General features: G+C 38.9%; 2 protein-coding genes across 5 annotated transcripts in view; both read left to right on the plus strand.

The window, feature by feature from the left end:
* Positions 1–1540, plus strand: part of Ranbp3l (RAN binding protein 3 like) — a 49423-nt gene extending 47883 nt beyond the window's left edge. For both annotated transcript variants that reach the window (XM_074077616.1, XM_074077617.1), the window contains one exon: positions 306–1540. In XM_074077616.1, the coding sequence (XP_073933717.1) occupies positions 306–349 (44 nt within the window). In that variant the 3' untranslated portion in view covers positions 350–1540. The remainder of the gene's footprint in view (positions 1–305) is intronic.
* A 6397-nt stretch (positions 1541–7937) lies between these two features.
* The window catches only part of Nadk2 (NAD kinase 2, mitochondrial), a 42176-nt gene continuing 31506 nt past the window's right edge, over positions 7938–18607 (plus strand). The window contains exon 1 of one of the 3 annotated variants that reach the window (XM_020186120.2): positions 7938–8443. In XM_020186120.2, coding sequence (XP_020041709.1) covers positions 8150–8443 — 294 coding nt within the window. In that variant the 5' untranslated portion in view covers positions 7938–8149. Of the gene's footprint in view, positions 8444–8588; positions 8859–18607 lie in introns of those variants that run through there. The other 2 variants (XM_020186121.2, XM_074077615.1) reach the window with 2 other exon arrangements.

The raw sequence follows: 18607 nt of genomic DNA on the forward strand, positions 1-18607 counted from the left end.
AACCTTTCCTCTGCTCTTTCATCCCCTTTTTACCCTTTCACTTAGTATCTTCTTCAGGAGGTACTGCAAACAAGTACCAAAATGTTAAGGAACCTACAAAAAGTCTAATTGTTGGGTTTTGTTGTCCATGAATTAAGTTTTAATTATATGAAAATGTCATGTTTAACACTATTAGCAGCATTTCCACGTTACTTATACAAATGTAGATTCTGTATCTTTCATTTCCTAACCTATAAATTATTTGCATCCAGTTGTATTTGATATTAAATCCAGTCTAAATAATATTGTGTAAAATTATACCACAGATCCTTCTAGGTGGACCCATAGACAGTCAGTTGCCTGTTCATGAGCACTACCTGCTATAATGAAAAGACTGACCATCCTTTACTGAAGAGACTGAGCTGTCCCACCTAAAGGAGAAGATTCTATTCATTCTTGAAGAGATATTGTAGGAAAGTTTAATAAATATAACTTCTTACAATTAAATTTTTTCTCTTATGTTTTACGTTTTATATTCTCATTATTGTGGAGAAAAGGACAGAGTTTAAGAAATGGACTTCAGAAGTACAAAATTTATCATTTTTGAAGAAATTAGTTTAGAATAGGACTTGATAACTAATTTGGACTATTCATCATATTGATGGATATAATACTTAAAATTATAAATTTATGGATTTGATACATAACCAACTAAAATATTTTTTCATACACTGGCCATAAAACAAAAAAAACCGTATTACTAAAGTCTTAAGTCATTTGTCCAAATGTTACTATAATTCCATGATAACGTTTCATCAAATCATGTTTATTTTCTGAGAAATGTTTATTTTCACTTAGTCTTCAGATATCATAATACTATAAGTTTATATATTCTATTATGAATGCTTTTACAAAAGTGTCTGTTCTTGGACTTGTATCCATTGCATCTGTGTATGCTTCACTGATGGTCAGCACACAATAATTGTTGAATGAATGAACAAAATGTAATACATTATCTATGTATCAAAAAAGGAAGTCTATAAGAGCCAAATATGTTAACTTGTTGTTTGCTTTATTTATGCAATTAAATAATCATTAATATTCTAGTAATGGTGGCTACATAGAGACCTTTTAAGAATAAATACACTGTATATAATCAAATGAGTCTTTTAATAAAATTCCATTACTATGGTAGACTATAGTAATTTCAATAATTGTGCAACAGAATTTTGATGCCCTTCTTCTGAGATTTGTTTTAGAGATACTTTAGGATTCATGCAAGAAAATTAGTTTCAGTACTTACAGCCATATTTCATTTCAATTGAGTTTGATCACCCTGTGGCTTCCAAATAGCTTTTGTAGGACCCTTAAACAATTCCTTTATTAGGGGATACAGATTCACAGATCCAAAGTGATTTTTGAAAATGTTTTGAACAACAGTAACATATTTGGAATAAGGGTGTCACTTCCCAAAGTGCTCCTTTGAATAAAATATTTATTTGGAAGTATAAATGTATAAAATTCATGTTACTTTTAATAGTAATAAAAACAATTACATATGTATGTGTGTATGTATGTATTTATTAAGTCAAACTTCAGCTAATACCTGAAAGTTTAGCTTAGCATGTGAAAGTTGGGGCAGGGGTGCAATTTGGATGGTTTCCATGATACAAGACAGAACTTGCAGGCAGTAGATGCAGTTCCACCCAGAGCTGAAGACAGCAGTGAAAATATACTTGTCAGTTGCCAGTGATAACCTAAGTGGACAAGACATCCTGGCCTGGATCAAGGAGTCTCTGCAGTTGAAGCTGATGAAGATTGAACAGTTGTGCTCAGGGGCTGCCTATTGTCAGTTTATGGACATGCAATTCCCTGGCTCCACTGCCTTGAAGAAAGTGAAATTCTGAGTTAAGGTAGAAAGGAATATATCCAGAACTTCAAAATACCACAAGCAGGTTTTAAGAGGCTGGGTGATTAACAAAATAATTCCTGTGCATAAATTAGTAAAAGGAAAGTTCAGGAGAATTTTGAACTTGTTCAGTGGATCAAGGTATTTTTTGATGCAAACTATGATGAAAGTTGTTTTAATTGTTTTAGACTATGATCCAACCAACACGACCATTATTCACAATTTTTCTCTTTCCATATAACTAAGTGTAATTTAGTATAAATTAGCTACTCAGAGAGGTCTATTCATTCTTCCATTGACTACAGAAAATATATAGTGCATAAAATATTTTACTTATAAATTAAGCAGTGATTCAGAATGAAGAAAAGTTAATGTGAAATAGGAAGAGAGAAAAAGGCAGTAGAAGGGGTAGGGGAGGCTTTAGCATATGGGAAAGTATAAAAAGAATTTCATCCTGATTTAAAAATTTTCTCTCCCATCTCCATCCAAAAGAGTAACTCATATGTAGAATACATTCAGTGAAAAGTTCTCATTGCAAGCGTTATATAAACATGGAGGCATTTGAAGAAGATATTAAAGTATTGGTTCTGCTATAAAATCTCAACTATGTGGGATCATTGTGATTGTACTGTAATTGTCAAAGTGAAGCAGAAAACAGAGATCTTTCTCTTCCTAATGTGTTCATTCTTGTCCCAGCTCTATGGAGGAGATGAAGCACTACCTTATCAATGCCTCAAACAATTTACTTTGAGTTAAATTACTTCTATGGTTTTCTTTGGTCTTCTCTGCATATAACCAAGGATATAATAGACTATCCTATTTTATCAAAAGATAAAATAGACTAATTTGTTATCGATGTAGAAATGCCAGTGCAACAGAATAAAAAACAGGTTTAGAGCATCAGGAAGGCAGAGAAAGTGTGAAAATTTCTGGATTATGCAATAGATACAAAAAGCAGAAACAAAGTATTTAGGTTTCAATCCATTTTCATAATAGAAATCAAAACATTTTATAGTTTTTGTTTTATATCTTCATCTAGCCTTCTTGTTGACTTTCCTATGTTCTTCTTCCCTTTTCATGTGAAGAGATCAATTGTACTATTAACTTTTGTAAGTTATTTATTTAGATATGTGCTTTCAAGGCCTACATTTTGGATTTCAATAAAAGCTGTTTTTATTAAAATTTATCTAATGATTTTCCAAATAGATTAGATACACATCTAATATATCTAATTATCATATTAGGTAATCTAAACTTTCTTCTCTTTCAATTAGATTTTACTCTAATTGTTTAATGATGGACCATTAAAATGTTTCCTTTTAAAAACTGTATTACATCCATTACTACCAAAGCAAGGATCCCTTTGTTCCCATGTAAAACATCCTACACAATTCTTAAAATATGTGAATGTCATAAAAAGGTGGGAGTATCTTTCACAGAGTCACATGTACACGATAGGAGCAGAGGAGTTCCTAGGGATTGGGAAGTATTTATCTTAAGATTTCTGTAAATCTTTGAATTGTGAGTATCACAGTGTTATATAACATTCCCCATAAAATTTAGAGAACAGTTGTTTGCCTGAGATGTAGCCATCATGTGGGGGCTAGGCTCATTCATTAAAAACACGCACACTAGCCTCACTATAGATGGGGTTAAACTTTTAAATTCAACAGCATTGCAGATTTGGTTTTAGTTGTTTTGAGACTATGTGAAACTGATATTAAACCCATGGGTGCCAGGAGTTTTGTTTATTTTTTTTGCAATGTTCAGATCATACACACAGTGTTGGTTAATTTTTGACCTCAGACTTAAAGCCAACAAACTGGAATACACAGATATATTTGAAATTTCTACAATGATATTTCTAAATTGTGGCATTGGGGAAATTATTGAAATGACACAAATGTTTAGCCTAATAAAGAGTTTGTGATATTACAGTTTTTTTCTTAATAATTAGAGAATTACTAAGATTTCTTTTCTTTCTTTATTCCTTTTTTTTTTTTTTTGTGGCACTGGGGTTTGAACTCAGGGCTTAACTCTCGATAAGCACGCACTTTATCACTTAAGCCATGCCTCCAGTCCCTGAGATTTCTTAATTTCTACCACTCTGGTGATAGAAAATGATTCCACTATGACTTTAATTTACATTTTCCTGATGAATAAAGTTGAGCATATTTTTAGGTATTTACTGTTTTTGTTTTAGGAAATTGTCTGTGATCTTTGCGATGAAAATTGTTTCACTTTCTCCTTTCTTCCTAGCACATACAGGATAAAAGCATGAATAAAACACTTTCCATAATCTTTCCTCTGTCTCTGTAGCCTTTACCTCCCAGTGCTGTTTACGTGTCTTTGAACTCTCCAGGATTTCAGAATTGCTGTTGCATTGCCTTTACTCTTCTGCAGAATTCTTCTCTTGCCCTTGGTGATACTAATACTTTACTAAGTTAAGTCTTTGCTCAGGACATTTCTAGAAAGCCTTCTCTAACTCATCTGAGCCTGAATTAAGACCTGCTCCTCCAAATTCCTATAAGCACCCAGTATAACTCGATTATTGCACAGGCTTTAGGCTCCCCAGGGGTTAAAGGGCTATTCTTTCATGTCTAGCATCTGGCAGGGTTTCTGATCCAAGTGGAATTTGGTCTTTACTGATATATGTGCAAAGGATTTGAAGTTGAGGAGAAAGAAAAGTGCTAAAGATGTTGGTAGCAGCTTAAGTTATGAGAGCGGAGAGGGGCTAATATTTGCCAGTCTTTACTTTGCAATGGACAGAGCTAGGCATTTGTGCATTTACTTACAACTTTTCTATGAGGAAGTTATGTTTTATAAATGAAGAAGTAAGCTCAGAAAGGTTAAATAAACAGTTCAAGGTTCACAAAGCTAACAAATGTTAAAACTGGGATTTCAATCAAGGTCTTTCTAATTTCAAGGCCCAAGCACTTTTCATTACGCAACACTGGATGAACTCACCTAGGAGAGGGACTGAAGTGGGGGTGGACAGCAGGTTGAAGAGACAAGAAAGGAGATACATTTAGGAAGAGGGACAGAGAGATGGAACACCATTAGGAACTGGTGTGCTGGGAGACATATTAATGATGTCAGGAAAAACCAATAGCCATTTCAAATGATGCAGAAAGATCAAGAAATTTAAGGGCTGGTCTGGTGCCGATGGCTCACATCTATAATCCTAGCTACTCAGGAGGCAAGATCAGGAAGATCGCATTCAAAGCATGCCCAGTCAAATAGTTTATGAGACCCTATCTTGAAAAAAAACATAAAAAAGAGGGTGGAGGGCTGGTGGAGTGGCTCAAGCTGTAGGTCCTGAGTTCAAGCCCCAGTTCTGAAAAAAACAAAAACAACAAAAAAACCCACCACCACCACCACCACCATAAAAAAAAGAAACGTAAGGACCAAAAAATGTCTTCTGCGGGTCTAAGATCATTTGGTAACTACGGAAACTGCAGTAATTAGTGAAGTGGTGGGAGAAGGTAGATTACACAAGTTGAGGGATGAATAGGAGGCAGGGCTGTGGCAAGAACTGATGGACAGATTACTTGCTAAGAATCTTAACTATACAGGGAAGATAGGCATCATGTACAAAACTAGGGCTTACAAGTTCTCTTAATTTTTTTTAAATTTCTTTTAGTACCCCCCTCACCTTAACCGATCTTTAAAATTTTTTTCCCTCTCTTTCATTTTATCATTTTTACATTTACATGTGTATACATTGTTTGGGCCACCTCCCCTCCTCCCCTCTCCAGGCAGAACCTGTTCCGTCCTCTTGTTCTCTGATTTTGTTGAAGAGAAAACATGGAAGATATTAAGAGAGACATAGCATTTTTGCTTCTTGGGATAAAGATAACTATACAGACAGATTCCTAGCATTGCATCCATGCACTTGTGTATTACAACCCACATTGGTTCATCTCTACCAGATCTCTTTGCTACTTCCTGGTCCCCTTCCCATAGTGGACTCTGCCAGGTTAAGATTACTATATTTGCTCCTCTACAGTGAGCACATCAGCCACATTCAAGTTTTAGCTTTCCCTATTCCTCCCATGCATGTTCTCCAGTTCCATCAATTTAGTTGGGAATGACAAAATTTCATTTTCTTTGTGGCTGAGTAAAATTCCATTGTGTATAAATACCACATTTTCTTCATCCATTCGTTGGTAATGGGTCATCTTGGCTGTTTCCATAGCTTGGCTATTGTAACTAGTGCTGCAATAAACATGGGTGTGCAGGTGCTTTTGTAATAACCTCAGCTGCATTCCTTTGAGTATATCCCTAAGAGTGGTATTGCTGGGTCATATGGCAGATCTATGTTTAGTGTTTTAAGAAGCCTCCTTAAAATTTTTAATGTCAGACATGAGCATGTTTAGACTGAAGAAAATCCAGTGGGGAAAATTCTAGATACATAAGAAAGAATAACTTAATGAAGTAATATTTTTAAGAAGGTAGAAGAAGGGATCCAAAACAAGAACAGATAAAAGGATACCCCAACTGAGAATGTGTCAATGTTTTATATAATGTTTGTAGCTGGAAATCTGTGAAGTGGAAAAAGAGGTATGAAATTTCACATATGCACAACAAAACTCACAGGCTTTGATGCTGAATAAAAAAAGTCTATTGATATCACTATCAAATGGATCAACACTCTCCTGGCTTCAAATGTGTCATATGTGACTGCTCCCTTTTTTCCCTTAATACTTAATGAATGATGATTAGAATAATAAAAACAGGAAGAACCCTGATGTGTCCAAATTACAGGTAAGTCATCTCCCTCAGAAGTTACTTAAGGTCATTACAAGTCCTGACAGAAGGGGTCTGTAACAAAACTTTAAACAACTATCAGACTAAATTGTGAATGTCCTCAGTTTAATACAAACAGCTTACAGTAGGCACTCAAAAATACAATGGGGTTGGTTTAAGAATGCTGGTGCTGGTGGCTAGCTCAGAATCACCCCATGCACTCAATCAATTTGAGCTTGGTAGAATTTGTTATCACTCTGGTTCAACCTCATTTTACTGAGGCTCAGAAAGATGAAGTAACCTGCCAGAAATCCAAAAGCTACCTACTGGTCATGCCAGGACTACAAAGGCGCTGAAAAGGGGATCTGAGGAGCTGGAGGAACTGAACACTAGGATGTGGATTACCATTTGACTCTTCCCTTGGAACAAGCGCTTTTCCTTCTATTTGTACCCCAGTCCTTACCTCTATAATTATTACAAAAGTCCCTGACAGTTCTTGTCCTGCCTCCCCAACGACCCAGATCAATAGTCATCAAACACCGCTTTCAACTCACTCCTTTCCCGGACTGCTACAGAATAAAGTCCAAAACACTGACATTTTTAACCCTTCACTTACTTGTCCTATCTAGTTTTCCAAACTTATCTAGACACGCTCTTTTGGTCCAGCTTCCTCTACCCACTATCCTCCAAGTTCCTCGGAGGCCTGCGACTGTCTCCCTGCAGGTCGATGGTGGGCAAGGCGGACAAGGTGGGCAGAGGGCCCCACACTAGCTAGGACTCTGCGCCAGGCCTGCTATCCGTAATAGAAAAGGCTTGGCATCTTCTTTTTGCACCAGGTCCTGGGTCAGCCTCGTCGGCCCTACCCCAGCAGGCACTGGTTAAAATGCACATACAAAAAAAGCATACGGTCCACTTTTCCAGGAAATAATGAAAGCAGCCCAGTGAGGAAGCCGTGGACACTTATTTTCCCGCCAGGCGCTCAAAACCCTGCCCACCGTCCCTGCGCTGCCTCAGACCGGTTCCAGCTGGATTTCCCAAGACAGCTCGAATGCCAAATGGCAGTCCAGCCCTTCCCCCAGTTACAGCCAATCCCCGCAGCTCCACGGGATCCGAAACCGCAACGGGTTATGATTGGTTGATGGAGTCAGCCTGGGGGCGGGCAAAGAGCGACCGTAGAGTAAAGGGTGGAGCGGGAGACGCGGCCCGGGCCAAGCGGGTACTGCGCAGGCGTCAATGGAAACGGATAAACAAACAAACAAAACCCACCATCCCCAGGCCTCCCCCTCTTCCCCGCCCACCTGTCCCCAGCGTGGGGCTCCCTGCCTCCCAATCGCCCCGCTTTCCCCGGCCGCGTCAACGTCTCGGCACGTCCCGCTCGCGGCGCGGGACACGCACGTCCCTGCACTTAACCTCTGCCCGCCCGGTGCGAAGTTAAAGGCCCGGGCGGCGCGCACTCCTAGCGGCGGGGAGCCGAGGCGGGAGCCCGAGTCTGCAGCTGCAGCCCAGCCAAGCATGACTTGCTACCGGGGCTTCCTCCTGGGCAGCTGTCGTCGCGTGGCGGGCGGCCGGGCGGCGCTGCGGGGGCCGGGCGCGGGAGGCCCCGCCGCGCAGCCCCGGCTCGGCGGTGACGGCGGCCGGCGACACCTGGGGCACGGGCAGGCGCGCGAGCTGGCGGGCTGCGGCAGCCGCCCCGACGGCGGCTTCCGCCCCTCGCGCGTGGTGGTGGTGGCCAAAACCACCCGGTACGAGTTCGAGCAGCAGCGGTACCGCTACGCGGAGCTCTCCGAGGAGGACCTGAAGCAGCTGGTGGGTCCCGATTGGGGCGCCGTGGTGTCTCGGGCCGGCCCCTGTTTGCTGCTTGACCCGGCTGGTGCTTTTTTTTTTTTTTGCGGGGGCGGGGGGGCGGCGGGTGTCTGCGCTCTTCGGGGAAGACCTCGGACACGACTCTTCTTCCTGGGACGCCTCTGTTGCCCCCTGCCTCCTCGCTGATCCCCCTCCCTCTGGATGCGCCTGCGGACCACCTTGGGGGGGGGTTGGCGTGGGGAGAGTGGCGGTGCCAGCGTGGAGACCTCCGGGCAGGGGCGCCCCGAGTCTGACTTCCGTGCAGGCGAGGGGAGGAGAGGCTGCCCAGCGGCCCCACAGTGAGAGGTGCCTGGGGCGTCACTTGTGCCGCGCCACCCTCGCCCCTTTGTTGGGAATGGCAGCTCCAGCCTGAAGGAAGGTGAATAGGTGGCCTGAGGTCTGGATGCCCTAGGAACACCTCCGCTCCAGTCACCCCGAGAAAGGGGACCCGGGGGCCTTTGCAGGCTGCGGAAAAGAGGGTGAAGGTGCCTCAGACACACCCCCTTTTAACTCTGCACGACCGCCAGGCCTGGGCCACTCCGGAAAGCCCTTCTGGGGAGCTCTCTCGGTGCTGGAATGTGGTCACCAGACAAGGGTGTAGCAGTTTGTTTTAAAAGCACACGTGCTTTTGGTGCGGGGAAGACCAAGGGAGGAATTTGACTTGAATGTATGTTACGTAGAACGGTCACATAAGGGGCAAGTAACCTTGGCTGATGAATGAAATTAAGAACCTGCGGCTCTATAGTGTAGCAGTGCGTTCATAATACATTGTATTTGGTGTATTTAGTAATATCTTTGAAAATATGTAAGTCTAACGGGGGGAGGCGAGTGGGAATCCTGAGTTTGATTGTGGCCTTCTTCCTTTATTAGAATTTTCATTTTGTGGCCATACCCACCAATGTTAGGAAATGGGATGGATGACATCTGCCCCCAGAAACCATATATCTAGAAAAATCTTTGGAAATCTTTTTAACTTTTGGTGATATGCACCAAAACGGTTGCAATTAATCACATGTAACCGTTACATTTTAATTCTGCACAAGAGTAGCCTGCCTGTTCTAAACACCTGGTATCATTTGTGATCTTCAGCACAGTCATTTTGTGGAGACATCAGTGATATTATAAAACGGCTTAGGTACAGCATCTTGTCAGCATTCGATGTCTTGATTCTTTGATGGGTTGATTGAAGATGGCCCCGCGTTCACCTGGTGGAAATCTAGGTGCAAATTTGTTTTCTCTTTTTCCTAAGTGTTTGAAGGTAGCAGTTTATAGAAAACACTTGGTGCAGTTAGAGACAATCAGGTTTGAACAGGAGTCTAATGTAGTTGAATTGTGTCACAGTGAAATCGGGAGTGAGGTAGGGAATGGTCAGGTCAGGTGAAAGTACTTGTTTCTATTTTGGGAAAGGCGAGTGCTTTGAGTTGTATGCTATTTTTACATGGTCCATCTTTTAGAAATTGTCAAACGTCATTTTAAAAAAATATGTTGTTCCTACAATTTTATTGAACCCTCTCACAATAATTTCAAATAGTACACTCAAACGAAAAAGCAGAAAGGAAACAATACACTCAATTGGCCCGTTGAGGATGTGGGATCAGAGGTCAGGAGCTCTTGTTGTTCTGTGTGGTCAACTTCCTGTGTGTTTTTAACTTCTGGGGGCCTCCTGAGTGAAAAGGATACTTTTTGTGTAGTAGTGCCAGCTTTCAAAGTATTTTCACCTACTTCAGTATGGGAACAGTTAGGGTTGGATTAGATAGCCTCCAAGGTCCTTTCTGGTTCTGGCATTTTGAAATTTTTTCAAGGCCTCAGGAAAATGAATGCCATCTGAATTGGGATTAACTCTTAGACCTCTGAACTAGATTGCTACTAATAAAACCTTTTAAAATGTAGGAGAAATCTAAGTCTTTAAAAATCAAACTACCAAAAGTACTGTCTCTTGAGTGGAGAAATCTCTAAGAAGTAAATATTTGTCTGTCGCTAGGTAATGCTGTTAGAATACAAAAACCTTGGAATATAACTACTGGGCTGTAAAATGCAGTTTTGTAATCACCAGCAGTGGAATGGGTTTTGTTGGTGGTGCTGGTACTACAATTTTACTGAATTAGGTCCTTACTGATAGTTTTGTGTGCTTGGTACTGGATTTTGAACTCAGGACCTCATGCTGGATAGGCAAGCGCTATAGAATTTGAGAGCATCCACAGTCCTTTTATGCTTTAGATTTTCAAATAGGGTCTCAGGGCTACCTTGGTCCACAATATTTTTACCTATGCCTCCCGCATAGCAGCAATTACAGGAATGTATTACCAGGCCTGGCTTGTTCATGGGGCCTTATTAGCTTTTTGCCCAGGCTGGCCTTGAGCCCTGATCCTCCTGAACTCAGCTTCCACTGAGTAGCTGGGATTACAGATGTGAACGACCATGTCTGCCCCTGAATTTGTTTTACAGTTCTGGTAAGCCTAGGATTTGCAATTCAGGAGCAATTAGATATAGTTTGGATCAGAGATCAGGCACAGGCCAAAGAATACCAGCTGTGTAAAGTTGGTCTAACATGAAGTTGTGAATAGGTAGTAGTGGTAAGAACATTAATGTTGTATTGTTGGGGTAAAAAGTACTAAAGTGTATGAGTCATGTAAGTTGATATAAAGAAAGCAGCTGTGTTCTTATTTGAGTCTTCAGGCACCAGGGCTCTGTCTATAGTGTCATGGTAACTTGGTTTTGTGTCAAAGCATTCCCTTTTGTTGTGGTGGTGGTGGTTTTTTTTTTTTTAAATGCAAAATAGGTCTCTTTTAGGGTACTTGTTGAAAATTCAAATAACAGATGAGTGCCAGTATAATTTTATATTCTGAAGCCTCATGGTTTTCTAACTCTGTAGAAGTATAAACAACTAGAGGAAATACATTTTTAGTGGATAAAGCATGTACAGAATGGAATGACATCCTTCAATGTGAGTCAAGGTTTGACTTTCCATTACTCTTTCAAATGGTTACATTGCCTTACTTCCACGTCTTGCCTTTTTCTCCATTGATTGATCAATGACTTGTCCTGTGAATAGTGGATTTTTAGTCAAGGATTTTACCTCTAACTCTCATGACCTTGCAAAGGCTAATAAAACTATTATTACAAGTTACTTGTGTCATAAGAGTTGTGTTGGCAAAGGTGGAACTTTTATTAGTCAGGATCCAAAAGTCATAAATTAGACCTTTAGATGAAAGAAAATGATTTTGATACCAGAAATATACTTTTCCTTAAGTCTTTTTAATATGTATCAGATAAGAAACAAGCAAATTTCTCCCCTCCTGTCCTCAGTTGCAAGTCTTACAACCTCAGAGGCAACCCTCTTTAATGGTTCCTTTTTTTAGTCTTAGGGTTTTAAAAAAGTTCACAGTGGGATAAACTAATTCTTAGTCATTGTCTCCTTAGGTGATTCAGAAAGTGTAGTACCTTGGATTCTGTTTCCCTTTGTTTCCTGAAGAAGATGGTATGGCTTAGGTTGTAGTAGCTATGAACAGGTAACACATTTGCTTCATGGTATGCAATATGAGTATTTGTCAAATTAAAAGATCATGAGCTGGTGTACTGCCAGGGCCTTCTAACTGAACCTTATTCCTCTCAGATCTTCCAGATGCAGGCGTGGGAGTGATCTATCTAAAAGTGAACATCTGGCCACTTGCTGCCTCTGCTTAGAACTACCCAGAAGTCCCAATAACCTTTCATTGGCTAGGAAACTCTGTAAGTGTCCATACCTGAAACTTAGCCCCCAAGATTCTGATCTGGTTTGCAGACAATTCCCAGGCATTGCTTCTCTGAATCACACCTCTAACATTTCTAACTCTTTGTCTGAATTCCAGGAATCTTCATTTTTACCAGCACCCCAGGTTTGCAAGTGACTCCCAGATCACACTTTGAGAAATACTCTTGTAGCTTTCAACAACCATCCTCTCATGGAGACAGTTGTTCTGTCTCTCTCTTGAGCTTCATTTCTTATCACTTCTTATCTTGAATGTCACATTCTGGCAATTTCAAAGTGGTGGTGTTGTTTTTTTCCCATTAGATGTTATGCTGATTTAATTCGGTTAATATTAGTAGCACATTAAAATGGTTCAAAATATAAAAGGTACAGAATGTGTTATATAATACAAAAGTCTTGTCACCTGTCTTGGTTCCTGCAAATAACTAGTGTTATCAATTTCTTGTGTCTCCTTTCAGAAATAATCTATGTACAAATCAACATGGTGAAATATTTTTCACTACCTTCTCCCTTTTTATTCAGTGATAACATACTATTCTGTACCCTGCTTTAAAAAAAAAAAACTTACTAGTATTTGTGAAGACTGTCACGAAGAGCATTCTCATTCTATTTTTAATAGTACATATATTTATTCCATTAGTGCATGTGTCTTTATTTTACACTTAGGTTGGTTTAATCTTCTGCTAATAGATACGTCTCCACTAATAACACTTGTATTCACATGTGTGTGACTCAAGCTGTAAGACAATGTAAAAGTGGAATTATAAGGCAAAGGCACATCCATGGGAGATTTTAACAGGTGTTGCCCTTAGAGATTGTACCAGTGTTTATTTTTACCAGCAATGTATAAGAATACCTGGGTTTTCATAGATTCTCAAACTTTTGAGTGTTCGCCAATTTGATAATTGAAAAACAATAGTACTACAGTGTGATTTTAATTCACATATCATTGTCTTTCTCTTTGAATGCTTTTTTCCACCTTTAGCCAATTCCTCTTCCTCCTTTTAGGTCAAGATCAGACATTAGTTTCTTTGTAGCTCTTGATAACCATGGTGTGCCCCTGCCATTCTCTGCTGCCAAGGTTGTGTTAGGTGTTATTCTTTATTATATTTTCATAATACATACCTGAGATTATTTCTTCTGTAGACTGTAAACTATTTGGGGGGCAAAAACTCTATCTTATCATTCTCCCCCACTGTACCAGCCCTACTGAGAAAGGTGGTGAAATGTTTTGATGTTCTTTGGGATGATTTTTGTTCTTTTCTTTCAGAGTGTGGGGACCACCTTCTTCTAGTTGAAGGTCTTATTATCAGCCATCAATCTTCCACATGTTAGCTACTGAAAGCTTAAGGCAGAAAGTGCCAACATGGGTTCTTTATAGGAGTTTCAGGTTAAATATGTTTGAGAAATATGAGTGTAAACAAAGGATGATTTTTTTCCTAAACTTTAATTTTATTTGATTTATAACAAAAGAGAAGGATTTTATACATTGAAGAATTATAATCACAGATAAATCTTCATAACAAACTCTTTTAAATTATTTTAACTTGCTACATTTCCCTTTTTTTTATTACTCATTTATTCACATGTGCCTACATTGTTGGGTCATTTCTCCCCCCTGCCCAACTCTTCCTCCCTCTCCCCCTTTTCCCCCCTCAGTTCTATGCAGGTCCTGTTCTGCCTTTATCACTAATTTTGTTGAAGAAAAGGGACAAGCATAATAAGGAAGACAAAGTGTTGCTAGTTGAGTTAAGGATAGCTGTACAGAAATATTCCTAGCATTGCTTTCATGTACACGTGTTATGACCCATGTTAATTCATCTCTAACTGATCTTTACACTGGTTATTGATCCCCTTCTCATGTTAACTTCTTTTGCTTAAAGGTTTCTCTATTAGCTCCTCTGGAGTGGGGACATCAAACGCTTTCATGTTTTGGGTTTTCTACCTATTCTTATATTTCTAGTATGTGCTCTCCCCTTGTCATGTGATCCAAGTCCAATCACATTGCTGTATTTGCCCTAGATCTAAAGTCCGAATATGAGGGAGGACATACGATTTTTGGTCTTCTGAGCCTGGCTGACCCTCGCCCAGAATGATGTCCTCCAGTTCCATCCATTTACCTGCAAATGATAAGATTTCATTCTTTTTCTGGCTGAGTAAAATTCCATTGTGTACAAGTACCACATGTTCATTATCCATTCATCAGTAGTGGGGCATCTTGGTTGTTTCCATATCTTGGCTGTTGTGAATAGTGCTGCCATAAACATGGATGTGAAGGTTCCTCTGGAGTAACCTGTGGTGCATTCCTTTGGGTATATCCCCAGGAGTGGGATTGCTGGATCATATGCCAGGTCTATGTTTAGATTTTTAAGAAGTCTTCAAATTTTTTTCCAGAGTGGTTGCACCAGTTTGCATTCCCACCAGCAGTGGATTAGGGTTCCTTTTCCCCATATCCTCGCCAACACCTGTTGGTGGTGGTGTTTTTGATGATGGCTGTTCTAACGGGTGAGGTGGAATCTTAGTGTGGTTTTGATTTGCATTTCCTTTATGGCTAGAGATGGTGAGCATTTTTTCCTGTGTTTTTTGGCCATTTGAATTTCTTCTTTTGAGAAAGTTCTGTTAAGTTCAGTTGCCCATTTTTTAATTAGTTCATTGATTTTAGGAGAGTTTAGTTTCTTAAGTTCCCTGTATATTCTGGTTATCAGTCCCTTGTCTGATGTATAGCCAGCGAATATTTTCTCCCACTCTGTGGGTGATCTCTTCAGTTTAGAGACCATTTCTTTTGTTGTGCAGAAGCTTTTTGATTTTATGAAGTCCCATTCGTCCATCCTTTCTCTTAGTTGCTGGGCTGCTGGGGTTCTATTGAGGAAGTCCTTGCCTATACCTATTAGTTCCAGAGTGTTTCCTGCTCCTTCCTGTAGTAACTTCAGATTTTCAGGTCTGATATTCAGGTCCTTGATCCATTTTGAGTTGATACTAGTATAGGGTGATAGATAGGGGTCTAGTTTCAGTTTCTTATAGACAGGTAACTACTTTTCCCAGCAACATTTGTTGAAGAGACTGTCTTTTCTCCATAGTTTGTTTTTGGCACCTTTGTCAAAAATGAGGTTGGTATAGTTGCATGGATTCATATCTGGATCTTCTGTTTTGTTCCATTGGTCTTCATGTCTGTTTTTATGCCAGTAATATAGTAATATAGTTATGCTTTGTAATATAGTTTGAAGTTGGGTATTGTGATACCTCCTCCAGCATTGTTTTTTTTGCTGAGTTTTGCCTTGGCTGTTCGCAGTCTCGTGTTTCCAAATGAACTTTAGAGTAGATTTTTCAACCTCTGTGATGAAAGTCATTGGGTTTTTGATGGGAATGGCATTAAACATGTAGATTGCTTTCGGTAGTATAGCCATTTTAACTATGTTGATTCTACCGATCCATGAGCACGGGAGATCTTTCCATCTTCTGTAGTCTTCCTCAATCTCTTTCTTCAGGAGTAATTCTCCTTGTAGAGATCATTCACATCCTTTGTTAAATTTACTCTTAGGTATTTGATTTTTTTTTTTTTTTTGAGGCTATTGTGAATAGAATTGTTTCCATATATTCCTTCTCAGTTTGTTCGTTCTTGGTGTATAGAAAAGCTAATGATTTTTGTAGGTTGATTTTGTATCCTGCCACCTTACTGTAGCTGTTTATGGTGTCTTAAGATTTTTTGGGTAGAGTTTTTTGAGTCTTTAAGGTATAGGATCATATCGAAAAGACGATTTTTATTTAATTTTTTTTTTTTTGTTGAGGGAAGAGGTGTGGAGAAAACAGTTTAAATTCTGTGGAACACAACTTGCAAAATAGAGGCTTAAGGTATACTCCCTTCCATAAATATTTGCAATCTGATAGGTGATTCACAAAGAAATGATTGAACATCACAGAGGCTGAAATGCCACCATTAGAGAAACATTGACTTTGTGCTTTAGAGCACTCTTTTTTTTTTTTTCAACCTTCACTGTGTATCAGCATTACCTGAGGCGATTAAAAAAAATACTATAACTATGTGACCAACCATGAGATTGTAAATACTGTAATTTTTCACTGTGATCACTTTTTCTGTATTTTTAATTACATAAAGTAAGCTCTGAGTAAATGAAAGTGTTCATTGATGTATGTCAATATCTTAACTAGTAAAATGTAAGTTGAATTTATTTAACTGTCAATGAATTTTATAACAGCATGTGATTTCAAAATATACACAAGTATGCCAGTATTTTGTTTCTTAGGAATAAACCACTCCATGTGCATTGTTTAGGAAATGTTTCATTAAGCCTTGCCCCATTGGCCTTCTTCCTAACTGAAAGTTGGTAGAAGTATGTACTTGAAATGACACTGATTTGGTCACTCAAGGAAGTTGCTTTACTAAGATCACTGAAGTAAACTAAACATTTGTTGTATTTAACCCTGCTCAGTGTTGTGGTTTTTACAAATGAATTGTTTTGAGGGCATTATACTTTTGAAACATTGCTGTGCTTTCAAGAAGTATTTTTGTAATAGAGAATATAGTTACAAAAGTTACCTACTTTAAAAATACTTGCTACATTGTCATTATGCAGTGTTACTAACGTAAGGAATTTTGTTAGTTGACTTAATTTGAAGTACCACTTTTAACTACTTATTATTCACCAAACCATTTATTGAGCACCTTCCAACTGCTGTGAATCCTGTTAGGTCCTGGAGAATCAAGGACCAATAAACAAGAGTTTCTAAGTCTGGAGAAAAATACATTACATGTTATTATAATTATTTATAAGTGGTCCATAGGACTACAGAGAAAGGAGAGAGCAGTTGAAAAGGAGATGTTAGATAAAGGGGGTAGAAAGAAGACCTTTGAGTTTTTTTTTTCAACTTTTAAGTTTTTAGTGATTTTTTAAAAAAATTGGTTGGACTGGAATTTGAACTCAGCTTTGTGCTTGCAAAACAGGTGCTCTACCACTTGAGCCATACCTCTAGTCCAAATGATATTTTTTAATGTTTAGATTTTTAGCCATGAAATATTTCAAACCTGTAGAAAAGTTTCAGAAAGTAAAGATTTCCATGTATTCAACTACTTAAACTTGGGTATTTTTCCATTTTACTTTAGATTTTTTAAAAGGAAAATGTTTAACAGTTACTCTGTCCATTCATCTAGATTTTTCTGCTCCCCTCCTTCCAGAGGTAATCTTTATTGGTCTGAAGTTGCTGTGTATGCATCCATAAATAGGTGTAACATTTTATGTATCTTTTAAAAAGTTATATCAGGCCAGGTGTGGTGGTTCATGTCTGTAATCCTAGCTACTCTTGAGGTAGAGATTGGGAGGATCATATTTAGAGGCCTGCCTGGGCAAAAAGTTAGCAAGACCCCATCTCAACCAATAAGCTGGGTGTAGTGACATTATGCGGGAGGCATAAATAGGAGGATAGAAGTTCAGGCTGAACCTGACAAAAATTAGAGACCATGTCTGAAAAAATAAAGCAAATAGGCTGGGGGAGGGGAGAAACATGGTTCAAGAGGGAGAACACTTGCCTAGTAAGTGCAAGGCCCCGAGTTCAAAACTCTAATACTATAAGAACAAAAAAAGTGATACCAATGATAATATCCTTTGGAATATGTACCTTTTTGAAATTTTTCTTCTCGTATATTACTGGTTTTCAAGCTTAACTATGTTGATACATATTAACTGATTTTAACTGCTGTATAGTATCCCATTATTTGGATAATTAGGTTGTTTGCAGTTTTCCTACTATTAAAAAATATTGCAATAACAATTTTTTCCCATAAATATGACTGAATCCCTGAGTTCTTTTACTTTGAGGATATTTGAATTAAATATGGAAGAATACAGAAGTATTTGTATGTATGAATGGAAGAGAACAATTCTTGCAAGATGGGTGAAGTTCATCTTATAGCCCACAAAAAGTCAAAAAATTTTTTGACTGTGATCCACAGTTAGAAATATTATACATTGTGACTCAGTGTTTATATATGAAATGAAAGATAACAGGAAACAATTATACATCATGTTTTATTTCCTATTTAATAGAAATATTGAGAGTAATTTTAATCTATTTCTTAGGCATTGTCAGGGCAGTTTAAAAATCATTGCTGAGGAGTAAGTATATTGAGGCTGGAGTATGGCTCAAATGGTAGAGTTCAAACCCTTGTACCACAAAAAAAAAAAAAGCATGTTGAGCTATTGAGCCCAAACAGGTAGGCTGGACATGATATAAAGGTGTCAGCTGTCAAGCTAAGAAGCTTGTAGTGGTTTTCAGACAGTTTTGGCAGAATATAATCCTGTCTCTTCCTACAGGAGTGGGGTGAGAAGGGTCAATTTTTCTGCGACTTCAGTATTTTGGCAGTAGCA

This window comes from Castor canadensis, chromosome 6, assembly GCF_047511655.1.
Source record: "Castor canadensis chromosome 6, mCasCan1.hap1v2, whole genome shotgun sequence".
In the NCBI taxonomy this organism is placed as follows: Eukaryota; Metazoa; Chordata; class Mammalia; order Rodentia; family Castoridae; genus Castor; species Castor canadensis.